Raw genomic sequence first — 14479 nt, forward strand, 5'->3', positions numbered from 1 at the left:
CAGAGGACAGTCCTGTCTTGTCTCAAAAAATAAATTAATTAAACTATATATGTTAGGAGACGTGGATGAAAATAGCTTACTGTGCTCTGGATCCATTGTAAAAGAACCCTTATGTTGACAAGAGTCTTGAAAGCCAAACCAGTACAAAAGAAACTATAAATATTGCCTTATCTAAGGCTAACTCAATGTCGGTGCGAACAGCCACTAAGAGTATGGGTGTTACTTGCTGCATCAATGATAATCAAACGTTAAATATTTTTAGAAGTTTGCTTATTACGAATATATAAACTCTGATTAACATTTGTCAGCCGAGGGAGTATATAAGCTACTCTTTTACCAAGTATATTGTATAGTATCTTGATGCCCGCATATGTAATTGAAATGGGCCTGTAATTCTGCACTAAATTTCATTCATTGCCATGTTTCAGAATTGCCAAACAAATGTTAACATATCTACTGGAAAGTTATGACCGGACAGTATTTCATTGTATAAGGATACAATATGTGGAATCACAGTTGGGGAAAATGGATTATGGTATAGTAGATTAGTAATAGAATAGCCGAAAATACATCTAGACCTGGAGTTTTCTTAAATGTAGTATTTTTGGTAGCTAATACTACTTCCTTGGCTGTAACTTGTGAAATTAAGCAGTCCAGCACTTTAGGAATAATGTTTCTACCAACAATGTGAAAATAAACTTTACACACAGGGGCATATTCAAAAACTCCAAAAGCACACTATTGGGTTAATTGGCTGCAATCAAAATTGACCCTAGTCTGTCTCTCTCTCTCTGTCTGTGTGTGTGTATGTTAGGGAATTTAAATTGTGAGCGCCAATGGGGCAGTAACTGATGTGAGTTCTCTGTAGAGCGCTCCGGAATCAGTGGCGCTATATAAATAAATGGGGATGATGATGATATTCAATTAAGACAGCAGATTGCGGTTGCACACTTCCCGTTACCACAAGATCGCAGATCTCCCTTCGCACCCCAGAGGGTTCCGAAGGGAAATCCTCAATGTTTTACTGTATTGGCACTATATGTATGCAGTAACCGTGATTTGTCGTCTTAATTGAATATGCCCCATAGAGTCAGCACGGTGGCGTAGTGGTAGCACATCTGCCTCACAGCACTGGGGTCATGAGTTAAATTCCCGACTATGGCCTTATCTGTGTGGAGTTTGTATGTTCTCCCTGTGTTTGCGTGGGTTTCCTCCGGGTGCTCCGGTTTCCTCCCACACTCCAAAAACATACTAGTAGGTTAATTGGCTGCTATCAAAATTGACCCTAGTCTCTACTTGTCTGTCTGTGAGTGTGTGTCTATATTAGGGAATTTAGACTGTAAGCTCCAATGGGGCAGGGACAGATGTGAATGAGTTCTCTGTACAGCGCTGCGGAATCAGTGGCGCTATATAAATAAATGATGATGATGATGAGTCAACAGAATGCAATTTAGTGTAATATGTTCAAAATTCTTTTAAAGTGTCAATTTCATTATTAGTAGGCAAGCCAGAACTGGTCTTGATAGTATACACGCTAGGACCAGTTGACAAAGACCACAACGATTCAGCTGAATAAGAGTTTGTTTTATCAACATTGATGTAGTAAAAATGTTTGACTCGTCAAAGTTCTGCGTTTTATCCTCTAAGCATTTGGTAAGGATTTTTGGGCCTTTGCAGTTGGATATGCATTTTGATGGGACAAAGAAGTCTGATGTTTGTTCTTGTAGTTGTTTAGTAAATTCTCTCTAGCTACAACCTTGTGGGTTGCTAGATTGTTTCAGTAGAAATATTTTCTAGAATAATTTTAAAAAGTATCTAGAGAATCATTTCTAGCTGAAATCCTGAGAGCCATCTGACAATGACTAATTTAATTTCCATATATCCATAGAAGGAATAAAACACAGAGAATAAATGAGACCTCAACAACTCCTTGTAGTAGGAAACCAATTTGGGCAATACATTTTACTACTGACATATTAGCATTTCAGTGTGGCAACTGAATTAAGTTGTGAAAAGAAATTCCTAGGTCCAGCTAATGATCAATTTGGTGAATTGAAGATCGACCTAAGGTCGAATTCATAGTAGCATTGGTGTCCCCGCTGTAATAATTTTACCATAGCATGGCTGGTAATGTTTCTGTTCCATAGATGGAGCATATGTATGTTCAAAATACTAAGCACGGTGTTAAACAGGGAGCCCACTAAAACTCTGATCCTTCTCCCTGGGTCATTGTAAAGTGATACCAATTTAAATGAAGCTTATAATGAAAGAACACCGCGTTTATTTTTGCTTCATAGGCATTGGGGCCGATTCAATTAGCAGCAAAACCCATATCGATTTAAATGCTAAATCTAAAAAAGCACAGAAGGAAGCACTCCAAGTAAAGCAATATAATTAGGACAAGCCGTAGGAAGACATATACAAGCCAATAAATTAAAGTCATTTGAAAGGTAGAAAATCCCTTTCAAAATGTATTCTTGGGAATGTCACTATTTTTTTAATGCCCTGTTGTTATATTATTCCCTGAGAACTGAATTTGGGAAACACTGGTTTAGACTAAGAGTTATTGTGTTGGAGAATATTAAATTCAAATAATACAATTGTAGTGTACCAAGATCCACTGTAGATAGTAGAGCACACAAGATGCTTAAGAGCAGCTGTTGTGGAGCAAGGTGTCCCTGGAAATTGTTTTAAAATGAAAATGTTGACAACAATGGAACTTGTGGCTTTCAACGCTTTCTAATATGACTCTTTCATGGCTTCTGTAACAATAAATGTAATCTGCAGAGCAGCCAATATTACAGTCAGAGGAGTGTGTAGCAGGTCAAGTGTTTACCCTGCAAAAGCAATGTTCTGTTCCATATCTTAAATAATTAAACTTGTTCTATACAAAGCCAATCACCGTAATCAGCTACTGGATGTCTAGGTCAGCACCAAAGTCAACAATCACTATATCAATACCACCATTAAAAGAACATAAAGGCCACTTAACCCAAGGTTCAGCTTGTTCCAGTGAATGGTCTGTTGTAATATGCACATTATTGTAGAACGTAACACTAATGTGCTACTACATATAGACCATTACAGTTTATTAAGGAGGCAGGAGCTGGGCTACACAGCCGCCCAATAGTTTCAATGTAGACTAGCAGCAGGGACCTGAGCAGCGTTGCTCACTAATTATTCAGCACTGAATCCCTGGTCAGTAGTAATAAAATTAACTGTCACCATGGGAAACCTAAATATATGCGGTGAGGGTCAATAATTAATTGAATAACTGGAACCCTTTAAACGCTTTAATCATTTTCTTTTAGTAAAGTTTCAGTGGAGGATATAAATAGTGTTCACCCCAGAACATTTTGCCAGCCGGGTGACATTAAGCAGTAGTTGGGTGGGGGCAGTGTATTACTTTGCAATAATAATAAAGTAAAATGTTAGAGGCTATTGGCCACACCTGCCAGGACTGGTCAGACTGGTGGTCAGTGGTCTAACACACACTGCTGGTTGTAGTGCTCACATAGTGCCTGTTCTAATAGGAGAAATAATGGTTTATTCTATTATAATAGGACTTTGTTAGGCTCCAAGAGCTGTATGGAGCACCTGGGAAATAGGTGCTGGGGAGAACACTGACCTATGGGGAATATGCATGGTAGACACACTAAGACAATTGCTTATATAAAGTCCCATTGGACATGTTTTTTGATTAGGCTGTGGTCAGTGCAGATGACCTCTGTGGTGCTATGGGTTTAATGGAAATCTTGGCAGGCTTTGACTCTGCTCTGTAAAGTGAACAGCCTTTGTTGTAGTTGGCCAGGTTTCGATGGTCCCAACTCCTAGCCGGACATTATAAGATCTTTCTACAGGGATATATGCAGTAGTTCACGGCAGATTGAATAGTTGTAGTTTATTCCTGTAGAGCTTTGTTTTATATCGGAATAGATTTTTTTTTTTAACATAGTAGATTTCCTGTTATTCCCAAGTTTATCCAGAACATGTTTTAAATTAAGCCCTTTATTTGGTGTTATTCAACAGATTTTGGGATTTCTTTATACAAGTGATTGATGCTCCTCCATATATTGTAATTGGGGATGGATAAGTTGTGGTTATTTAGATTTTGCAGATGAGTTGACATCATTTACAGATAACACAATATAGCTGGGACGATGTGCTCAGTTTCATCCCAACTGTGTGGATTTTATGTTCTCTCCAAATTTGGCTTGGATTTCCTTCAGTTTCTCTGGTTCCTGACACAGTTCAAATAATATACTGGTAGATTAATTGTCTTTGGACTAACTTGACGTGTGTGTGGAAAAGGATTTAGTCTGTAAGCTCCATTGGGACAGGGCAGACGTGAGTGTTTAAACATTCTCTGCTACATAATATGTTTGCTCTATATAAAATAATGGTTAATAATAATATAAGTAGATAGATCTAGGTATATATATTATACAATTATCCAGAATGTTTGAGGTATTCCAGATAAGGGATTTTCCCCTTGTCATTTTCTTCACCATTAAATTGTTTAGCAGATCTTCTCTTAGTAACTTGACGATCACGTCTCTGTGTATGACAAAATCACACATTATTTATGAATTAAGGAGATTTTTATTTGAAGAAGTTCATAAAGCTTCAAATGATAAAAAGAAGTGACAGGTTTAATATATGCTGTAAAGTAGATGTCTTTGGCTCTTGTAGCCGTGTAAACTTTAAAAGGATTATAGAAAGACTTGCGTATTACAAATGTTTGTTTGTTATGACCACTAAACCAATTTGTCATGCAGTCGTATTAAAGCTGATGAGTGTGCTTGTTACATTCATTCCTTCTGTATGAAAAGGTGACTTAGAATGTTGCGTATATAAAGGCATTTTCACATTTCAGATATCTTCAGTTATTACAAGTTACTGAAACATTTCCATATATGTGTTTCTATCATAAGTCAGAGTTGCTTCCAATGCTCCGGTGTAGAACACAAAGCTGCTCTGTAGATATAATTGTATTCAGTGCAGAGAGCACATCAATGAAAATAAACTACTCTGCCTCTGTGTAGAAGTACGTGCCTGAAAAACACAGAAGCCAGAATCATAAAGCAATTTATTCAGTGAAAGGTGGAAAATCATTTTAAAGGACCGCAAAACATAAAAATAGTAAAATATACTTGTAGGCGTTGGACCTGGGACCCCAACTTTTAGAGGACGTCCTAGGTCAATATTATTTTCCACAATAAATTCCATATTACAAGTTTTGGATTTATTTCATTTTGCTGTTTTAAAGTGGTATCCTTTTAAAACCGACTGTAGGTAGCCAGTTACGTGTATTCCTGCCTTGGGCTTAAGTCTGGATTTGTGGTTTGTGTGAATGGAACTGGTACCTTTTGCATCTTATGCCTATTGGTCCTTTTAGACCAGGGGGTCAGTAACGCCCAGCGCACGTGCCAGATATGGCACACATCCCACTTCTGGTTGGCACGCCAGCGCTGCAGCTGTCGCACTAAAGCAGCCGATGGCGGCCGAAACGGAGCTTCTGCACACGCTCCGTTTTCAGCCGTCATCGGCTGCTTTACTGAAGCACCTCCCGGGTTTCTGGAGAGGAAGATGCGTGTCTCCAAAAGGTAAGTAAGAGCGACACTAAAACTTGAGGGTCACATCCATGTGGCATACCCCATCAATAGGCGGGTGGGGCAACTGTGGCATACTATTACTAGGGGGACAACTATGTGGCATGGTATAAATTGGGGGCACTATTGTATGGCATATTGTTTATTTGCTGGTTCCATTACTGTTGATATGATATTGGCATTATAAAATGAGATGTAATTATATATATATATATGTGTCCAACTGGCACACCTTGGCTTGACTAGATTGTAGCCGGCACACTGATAAGAAAAGTTTGCCAACCCCTGTTTTAGACATTAGCTCAGTTGGTCTAAATATCCTGTAATTGCAGCACTAAGACCAGCTGATTTACTAGCAAGGATTAAGCCACAAGTCCATCTTGTACACAGCTTGTTTCAACCTTATTAGGTTTCATCAGTACAAGACATGGATCAATGGTTTCTAGTGTCTAAGTTTTAAAGTACACAAGCAGTACACACATTAGATATTTTGTGTGATGGTAAATAGCTCTTTACTGTAAGTCCTATGGGTGCAGTGTTCTCATTTCCAAATAAATTTTAAACAGTGACCGGACAGTGTCCGTACATTGTATTCTGTGCATGTATAAAATAATTGTCCTGCTCTTCCTAGCAGTTTCTCCAGAATTCCAAATTTCCTGATGTCCCTCAGTCTTTTATGTCACCAAGATGGATAGATATAGATATATATATATATATATATATATATATATATATATATATATCTATATCTATATCTATATCTATATCCATCTTGGTGACATAAAAGACTGAGGGACATCAGGAAATGTGGAATTCTGGCTGGTTAGATGTTCAATTGCTCTTTTACTTGGATGTTATACAATTGTTTACTATTGTTGTTCAGTTTTTTAGGCATTAGAATGGACGATTTAACTAACTAAATCTAATTGAACATAATTTCAACTGACAAATAACTGGATATCAGGGATGTTCTTGTAGCAAATCGGAGAAAGTAAACCTGGTAATCCGAGGATGGGAGCTGGACAGTACTGTGTGTGTAACAGTTGCCAGGAAGTTCACAGTGTAGGAGGATGCAACCTGTCTATTCTGACTGACCAGAGTCCTCCTACTCCACTCTAATGAATAGGTCTAGTCCATTGGCGCCCTGCTTGGTTGCAAAGCGCAGCAGCTGCTTTGACCTACACAACACAGTCGAAAGAAAGTATTATACAAACCTTTCAACATAGTTTTTCTTTATTACATCAGACCAACTTTTAATTTGACTTTATTTAACTTTATGCTTTTTCCTTTTAAATTTAAATTCTTTTTCTATTTTGTCATCGTCACACTGAGTCCTTTCAAGCTTCACCACACATAATTATGAGCACACTTCTAAACTCCTGTTTAATAGCAAGCATTTATATTATGTATGCACGTTTGAGCGCAGCCTAATCTGGTCAGCGTGCTGTGATCGTAGCTTGATGCTGCTGAATGCCAAATGTGTACCCTAAACTTAGTGTTTACATACCCTAAAATAATGTGTGGGTTAAAAGAAGGATTATGCCCATTTTTAGAACAAATTAATGTGTTTGAAAAACACTAGCGTAGACCCCCACACGTTTCCAAAGCTTTCCTGTGAACCTCTGGAATGTGCGCGTTGTGTCGAAAAACATTTCACCTTTATGACACAATAGGAAGTCCTTACAGTTTTTTGGTGTTTTTTAAGTGATCAATTCACCGGCGCATTTATAATATTGAAAAGACCGGTGCATGCAGGTAAAAGGCACTTATGTGTATGAGCTCTTAGTTATGCCGTTTTATAACATCTCATCAATAATCAAGATCTTTGGCTGCAAGTTAAGCTAGTTCCAGACACCGTTCCAGAAATGAGGCTTTCATGAATGATTTAGATAGGAGCTGCTCCGTCTGACTGATAAACACGAGATGTTGTATACTTACTGTTTTTTAGCAATAGCTTATGTTCCATACATAACCTCCTGTTTGTACTGTTCTAATGTTTTATTATCATATTCTCAACCTCATGATTTATTGTTGTTTTTTACAGGTTCATTTTCCTGATATTGAAAGAGCAGAATGGCTGAACAAGGTATGTGTGTACTTTAAAACATACAGTACAACATCTGTGATTAGGTTATTAAAATATGTAAGCAACTAATAAACAAAAAAGTGTCTCTTTTTTGCAATGATATTGACTTCTTGTATTTGGTTTCTTGTGGTGGTAGTGTAGCGATGCAAATGTGTGTATATGTTTTAGTGTGTAGCTTCTCGCAGGAGCAACACCATCTGGAGGACTAAAATAACATTTCCATGATGGTTTTTCCATTTAGACCTTCTTGCATCTTGTATATGGTTCTGTAGAGTGCTCAAAGCAAGTTTACCCATTCCTCAACAAAGCCGAGTGAAAGCGATCTGATGCCTACACGCGGTTTCTGCCATCACATCACTTTGTGTCATTTTCAACATTGTCTGCAGCATTCAAGAGCGTTGATGTTAAGGTCATAAAGTCCATGAAGTCGATAAAAAGAAAAGAGCAAGTTACAAAGATCATGTGTTGTGGAAATTAAATTAAAAAAAAACTATTCCAAATCTTTGCAAAAAGCCGGTGAGCCTAAACCTCTGTAAGACGGCAATATGGGAGATAAAGAGACTGTATAGTCCTACGAAAAAAATAACACAAAAGCTGCTCCGTTCTATGGTCTTTAAATGGGGTAGAAGGTGAAGTAAGGATCTAAGGGTGGAACTGTACTTGAAAGCCAGGGTGAAGCACCCCTGGTACATATAATGGAGCTTTTATTTTTGTGCTCAAGTGCATAAAATACTAAGCCACTCTATGAGCGCTCGGTTAAAGGTGAGGTTTTGTCTACACTGTGTTTTCCAGTGATTGTGTACAAGCCCTAGTGGTGGAATAATTACCTGGCTTCATTATAAAGTACATTAGGAAGTGTCATAAGTACAAGTAAAAAGATGGCATAGTATCCTCTTGCTACCATGTAGTTTTTATAGTATAGTAAGAGGCAGATCACCTCTTGTAATATTGATTTAAAAATATTGTTAAGACATTACTAATTTTGCAAATGACTATTGCTGCTTGAAATTACTGATTTATAAATTTATTATTCACATATGACTACATCATCATCATTATCATGGCTCAGCATGGTGGCTCAGTGGTTAGCACTTGTGGCTCCCAGCACTGAGGTCATGAGTTCAATTCCCAAACAGGGCCTTATCATTTTGGAGTTTGTATGTTCTCCTCATCTCTGCATGAATTTTCTCCGGGTGCTCCAGTTTCTTCCCACAGTCCAAAAACACACTGGTAGGTTAATTGGCTGCTAACAAAATTAACGCTAGTGTGTGTGTTAGGGAATTTAGACTGTAAGCTCCAATGGGGCAGGGATTGCCTCCAAGCGCTGCAGATTTGGTGGCGCTATATAAATAAATAAATGATGATGATGACTACAAAGCCCCATTTTCAGCAGCCATAACTCCAGTATCCTATTCTGGGTTAAAAAATGGGCAAAACCAAACCGTTCTCTGAAGAATCATGTTGGTCTATTATTGTTTTGAGAAAGAAAGGTCATGATTCATGATGGCCATGCGTCAGATTGCCAAGAAACTGTCCTTTCTCTCAAGACCTTGGTGTGAAATCTTCAATCTGGAGCGAACTAGAATAGAAAAAGAAGCTGCAGACCTAGATGCACAACTGCACAAGAGGACAAGTATACATCAGAATCTGGGTTTGAGAAACGTACAACTTACAGGCCCTGATTTGGCGGTTTCCTTAAATAGTACCAGTGTCATCTACAACTGTACAACTCTATGGGTTGCTGGTCTTATAGACAGAGTTGCAAAAAAAATACCATATTTGAAACTGGCAAATGGGAAACAAAGATTAAAATGGGCAAAAGAACATGGACATTGGATGGTGGAGTTTGAGGTATTTGGCTTGAAGAGGAGCATAAACGTGAGACGTACAACAAATGTAAGGATGCTGGAGTAGTGTTTGATGTCTTCTGTCAAACATGAAGGAAGAAATATAATGGTATGGGTCTGTTTTGTTGCTGATAAGGTGGGAGATTTACACAGAGTGCAAGTAATAATGAACCAGAAAGGTTACCACTTTATTTTACAATGTCATGCCCTCCACTGCGGTCAGCGCTTGATTGGTGCAAATTTCATCATGTAGAAGAACCACAATCCTAAGCATACTTCTAAGCTATGCAAAAACTATTTGGTGAAGAAGCAGTTAGCCGGAGTACAGTCTTTGATGGACTGCCCGGCACAATTGCCAGATCCCAACTCCTATTGTGGGATGATCTTGACCGTAAGGTCAGGGAAAAATACCCTACAAGCCAGTTGCACCTCTGGGAAGAGCTACAGAAATCATGGGTACAAATGTCCCCTAAATATCTTCAAAAACTGACAGCTAGAATGCCAAACGTCTGCACAGCTGTAATTGCTGCAAATTGAGAATTCTTTGAATGGAACAGAATTAAAAATAAGTTATGAGATTCACCTGAAATTATAGTCAATAAGTTGTCCTTTTAATAGTACCTTGATAAAAAAAGGTGACAATTATGTAAAAAAACAAGAAATTTTGTAGGGATTCCAATATATTAATTTACTATAATGATACACCCACATATCAGTAAACCCAAGATTCAAGAACATTAATATTTCTATGGGTAAATTGAGAACTACCACATATAATCCTGGAAACATAGATTTATGACTGCAGAACCAACATACCCATCCCTGTACTGTTAATATTTGCTGAGATTTATTTTTAGAATAGCTTTCTTTTTATTCCAAGCAGTGTAAGCACTTGTTTTTTAAGTATCTTATCTTCATCCAATGAAGTAATTTCTTCCTGAACCTTTTACTGTAAGCCGGCCATACATGAAGCAGTGCCAGAGCTGATTTTGGCAATTGGCCCGATATTGCATTGTGTGATCAGAATTATTCTACTGGTAAATTATAGTCAACATTGGGGGTGTTTATGAAAACTGGCTCAATGGGAAAAAGATGTTCTACGCTGTAGTTTTTCTAGTGTGGCCTGGAAACATAAAACAGAGATAATTTGTTGCTATTGGCAACAACACTTTTTACTTTCTTTCCAGCAGTTTTAATGAGTCACACTAGCCTTAGTATTGCATTATGATTTAATATTATTTACAGTGTAATTCTTACTAGATATGAAAGTCGGCATTATTCTGGTATTTTTCTTTGCAGACGGTGAAGCACATGTGGCCCTATATCTGCCAGTTCATAGACAAGTTGTTCAGAGAAACCATAGAGCCAGCGGTCAGGGGGGCAAATGCCCATCTGAGTACCTTCAGTTTTACCAAGATTGACATGGGCCTCCAGGTAAGTGTGGACTATGCTCTCTCAGGCTTATTGACGTAAATGCTTAGACCAGTGTTTCTCAACTCCAGTCCTCAGGACCCCCCAGCAGTACATGTTTTCCATATCTCCTTGCTGGAGCACAGGTGTATTCATTACTGACTGACACAGTGTAGCAGGTGGTATAATTATTTCACTGGTCACCTGGCAATCCTGCACTGTTAGTGGGTCCTGAGGACTGGAGTTGGGAAACACTGTCTTAGACCATTAGTAAAAAAGGAATATGTACTTGTGATTTATGCCTGCAAGTAATCCTTTACATAATTCATTATTTTTTATTATATTTATTGTTCCGGTGTGGTTTTCTCTTGTGTAGCCATGTCACTGCTATTGTTGCAGTATATTAAGATTTGTTTTCTCTATAAACCTGAAAAATTAATGGCATACCTCACAACATTCCTGGTTTGGAAATTGGGACATATTAGGCCCATATTCTGCCATGCCCCTTTCCAGTACATCACACCCCTTTTGACGTTTTTATTTTGCGATAATTGAGATTGTTGGGTGGTATGTAACAGTGTATATCTGCAATGAGAAACTTTGCATAAAAAAAATCAAATGTGCAGATTCATTTACATGTTTGAGGTGCACATCAGAAGTTGGAGTTCTCATCGCCTTGCTTCCTGAAAAACTCGTCATTCACTCATACACAAACAGTGCAGATCTACCAGTATGATACTGTGCTTTACATCTCATATTACGCGTATCCTGAACTAACCCACTGCTGCATTCTCCTGGCAGTGAGGTGTAAAGGATTCAAGTTTTCAATGTCCCACACCTTGAATATAGTGATGTTTTCTCTTAAAAGGGCGTGTCAGCTTTCAGATATTCCCAATCCATAGGTAGTGAAGCCTTGTGCAGCAAGGTAACAATGGATCCCCGTGTAACAGCTAAATAGTGGTGAGAGTTGGTACAATTTAGGATGGTGAGGAGTCCAAAACTATTGCAACCCATAATTAGCAGAACATTTTTTCAGACATCCATTTATTGTGACATCAGAAAGTCAAGATCAAGATAAAAGATTATAAAGGAGGCAAAATTGGGCTGCGGACCAGAGCTCTTCCACCAAGGCTGCCTGTTTAACCATAGTACTATATAAATATTCTTGTAATATTGTCAGACATAACCTGGCAAGTCGCCAGAGAGGGCTTGACTGGCTCTAGCAGAGTAGCGGCCTATTGCTACTTCTCTGTGGTCCACATCATTTAAATGAAGTAATCAGAAGACTACCTTATAGCAGTGTGAGGTTTGGAAGACTGGGCAGACCCATGGTGGGCTTAGTTTGCTTTTGCACAATTAGCAGTACATGTTATTACATAATAATAAAGTGACCAGGACACTGTATGTTAGGACATATATCTGCATGGGTTGTTTCTGCTTGCTCCAGTTTCCTCCCAAACCGTAAAAACATACTGGTAGGTTCTGTGCCTTCTAAATAAAGAGTAGTAGTAACGTCCAATCTAGTGAGGCTGCCTAGAATATAAAACATGACTCTCCTCTTTTTACCAGCACTCTGGCAGAATCATTACCGTAGTCGCTACTTGCATAATTGGATGTTCTAACTTCGTTGGAACAAAGATTCTAAATATGCTCTGGAGTTAACCCCCCTCCCCGCCAAGTCCCTTAACACCTCTTGATTTTGGATACCTCTTAATATTCATGTTGTTTATTTTGCAGCATGTTATCTAATATATATTTATTTCTAGATGCTGGGGCATAGAGATTTATAATACAGTAATTCAGTTCCTTAATTTATTTTCTGACAGCCATTACGAGTGAACGGTGTAAAAGTATACACAGAAAACGTGGACAAGAGACAGATTATATTGGATCTTCAGATAAGGTAAAGTTTACTGTAATGTGGATATTGCTGCATTTTCAGCAGGTTAGCTGGTAAACTATGATCAGTATTTCTGCTGTATTACCCATAAAGTTTCATCTTGGAAATAATTTGAGACATGGTTTCTTAATTAACAGTATTAATAAAAATAATTAAGACATAAGACAAAGATGATGGGTAAAGGTTATCAAAACAGCTACAATAAAGTTAATGAATTAAAGGGAAAATAAAATAGATAACAGAAATGGTTCAGTAGTTTCCACTGAACTAAAGATGAATTGCTGACACCTGGATAAAGTCACATGGAAGCTGATTGCAACTCAGCAGCTTTTTGATGTTCTTACAAAGTATAACTTGGACATTTTACATATAATAAAATACAGTGTTTTATTTACAAAGGTATCAGTGACTGTATTATGTTTCTTCAAATGTATCTATCACCTGCACACCATTTTTTGTGTGCAGAGGCAATATTCAGACTGTACACTAGGAGCTAGTGACCTCATTGAGGCATGAGGCACTTTTTAACTCATGGCTCTGTGATTTAACTGGTTTCTGAAGAATGCCTTGTTTTGAATATTGGTTCGCGGGCAGCGAGTATTTATACTTTGCATGTATTTAGATGTACAGAGAATAGGACCCCAGGCACAGCCTTGCTTGATCTGTTCATATCACTAGCTGAGCTCTTTCATCGCGGGACTGCTTTCTACGCACAGCTCCAATCGGTTTATTATAGTGTATGATATTCGTGCAGAATACAACTCGTATGTAGCTATATGTCTGTGTGCGTGAGACCTCTTCATGCCTTTTACTAAACCTTGTTGAAGTAAACACTTTTTTGCTACCAGAATATAGCCCCATCAATGAAGTTAGCAGCTAATTGATATCACATGTTTGAAATGACATTACTCCGGTCTGGGATACATTTGTCCGCTCTCACATTCCTCTTTGTTTCTCTTTCTTAGTTTTGTAGGAAATACAGAAATTGATTTGGAAATTAAGAGATATTTCTGCAAAGCTGGTGTGAAAAGCATCCAGGTAAATGTATAAACTTTGCAACTGAAATGGGCCGATCACTCTTTATCTTCATCTGTGAAGCATACAAGAGGAATAGGAGACAGATTGCCTAAATGAGGCAAACACTGGTGTAACTATGACCGTCGGGCAGAAATGTGTTACTAGACGCCCCCTTAATGGATATAGGGTATCTTATTATTTGGTAATGTGTAAATTCTAACAATCACACCATACAATGTAATGGTACAAGGGATCTGCACATCACTTGGGCAACTTTGGAATTAATGTCATTATTGATTACTCTTAGTTAAGATGAAGAATAATCTCTCCTTTTGGATGGAAGATTTTACAAACCCCCACTCCCTCACCCCCTTACCACTCTATGCCTTAAACTGAGGCCGCAATCCTAACTCTATGCTGACTCGCCCCATGTACACACCTTTGCCACTCTTTGGACCTCCACCCAAATGCCCCAGAATAATAATGATTGTTAGTGGGGTTTTGAACATCTGTGGGCTGTAGCAGTGTGGTGTAGGGGGGTAGGAGGAGGGTGATCTGTTTTCAGCCCAATTAATATCAAGCAACCTGAACCCTCCTTTGTGGGAAC

The 14479-nt window shown here is 38.3% G+C and overlaps 1 protein-coding gene across 2 annotated transcripts in view; it reads left to right on the forward strand.

Moving 5' to 3' along the window:
- The window catches only part of ESYT2 (extended synaptotagmin 2), a 91017-nt gene that overhangs the window by 36923 nt on the left and 39615 nt on the right, over nt 1–14479 (forward strand). For both annotated transcript variants that reach the window (XM_075212109.1, XM_075212110.1), the window contains exons 2-5: nt 7657–7698; nt 10845–10979; nt 12782–12858; nt 13821–13893. In XM_075212109.1, the coding sequence (XP_075068210.1) occupies nt 7657–7698; nt 10845–10979; nt 12782–12858; nt 13821–13893 (327 nt within the window). The remainder of the gene's footprint in view (nt 1–7656; nt 7699–10844; nt 10980–12781; nt 12859–13820; nt 13894–14479) is intronic.

The sequence above is a fragment of the Mixophyes fleayi genome, chromosome 5, assembly GCF_038048845.1.
Source record: "Mixophyes fleayi isolate aMixFle1 chromosome 5, aMixFle1.hap1, whole genome shotgun sequence".
NCBI classification, from domain to species: domain Eukaryota; kingdom Metazoa; phylum Chordata; class Amphibia; order Anura; family Limnodynastidae; genus Mixophyes; species Mixophyes fleayi.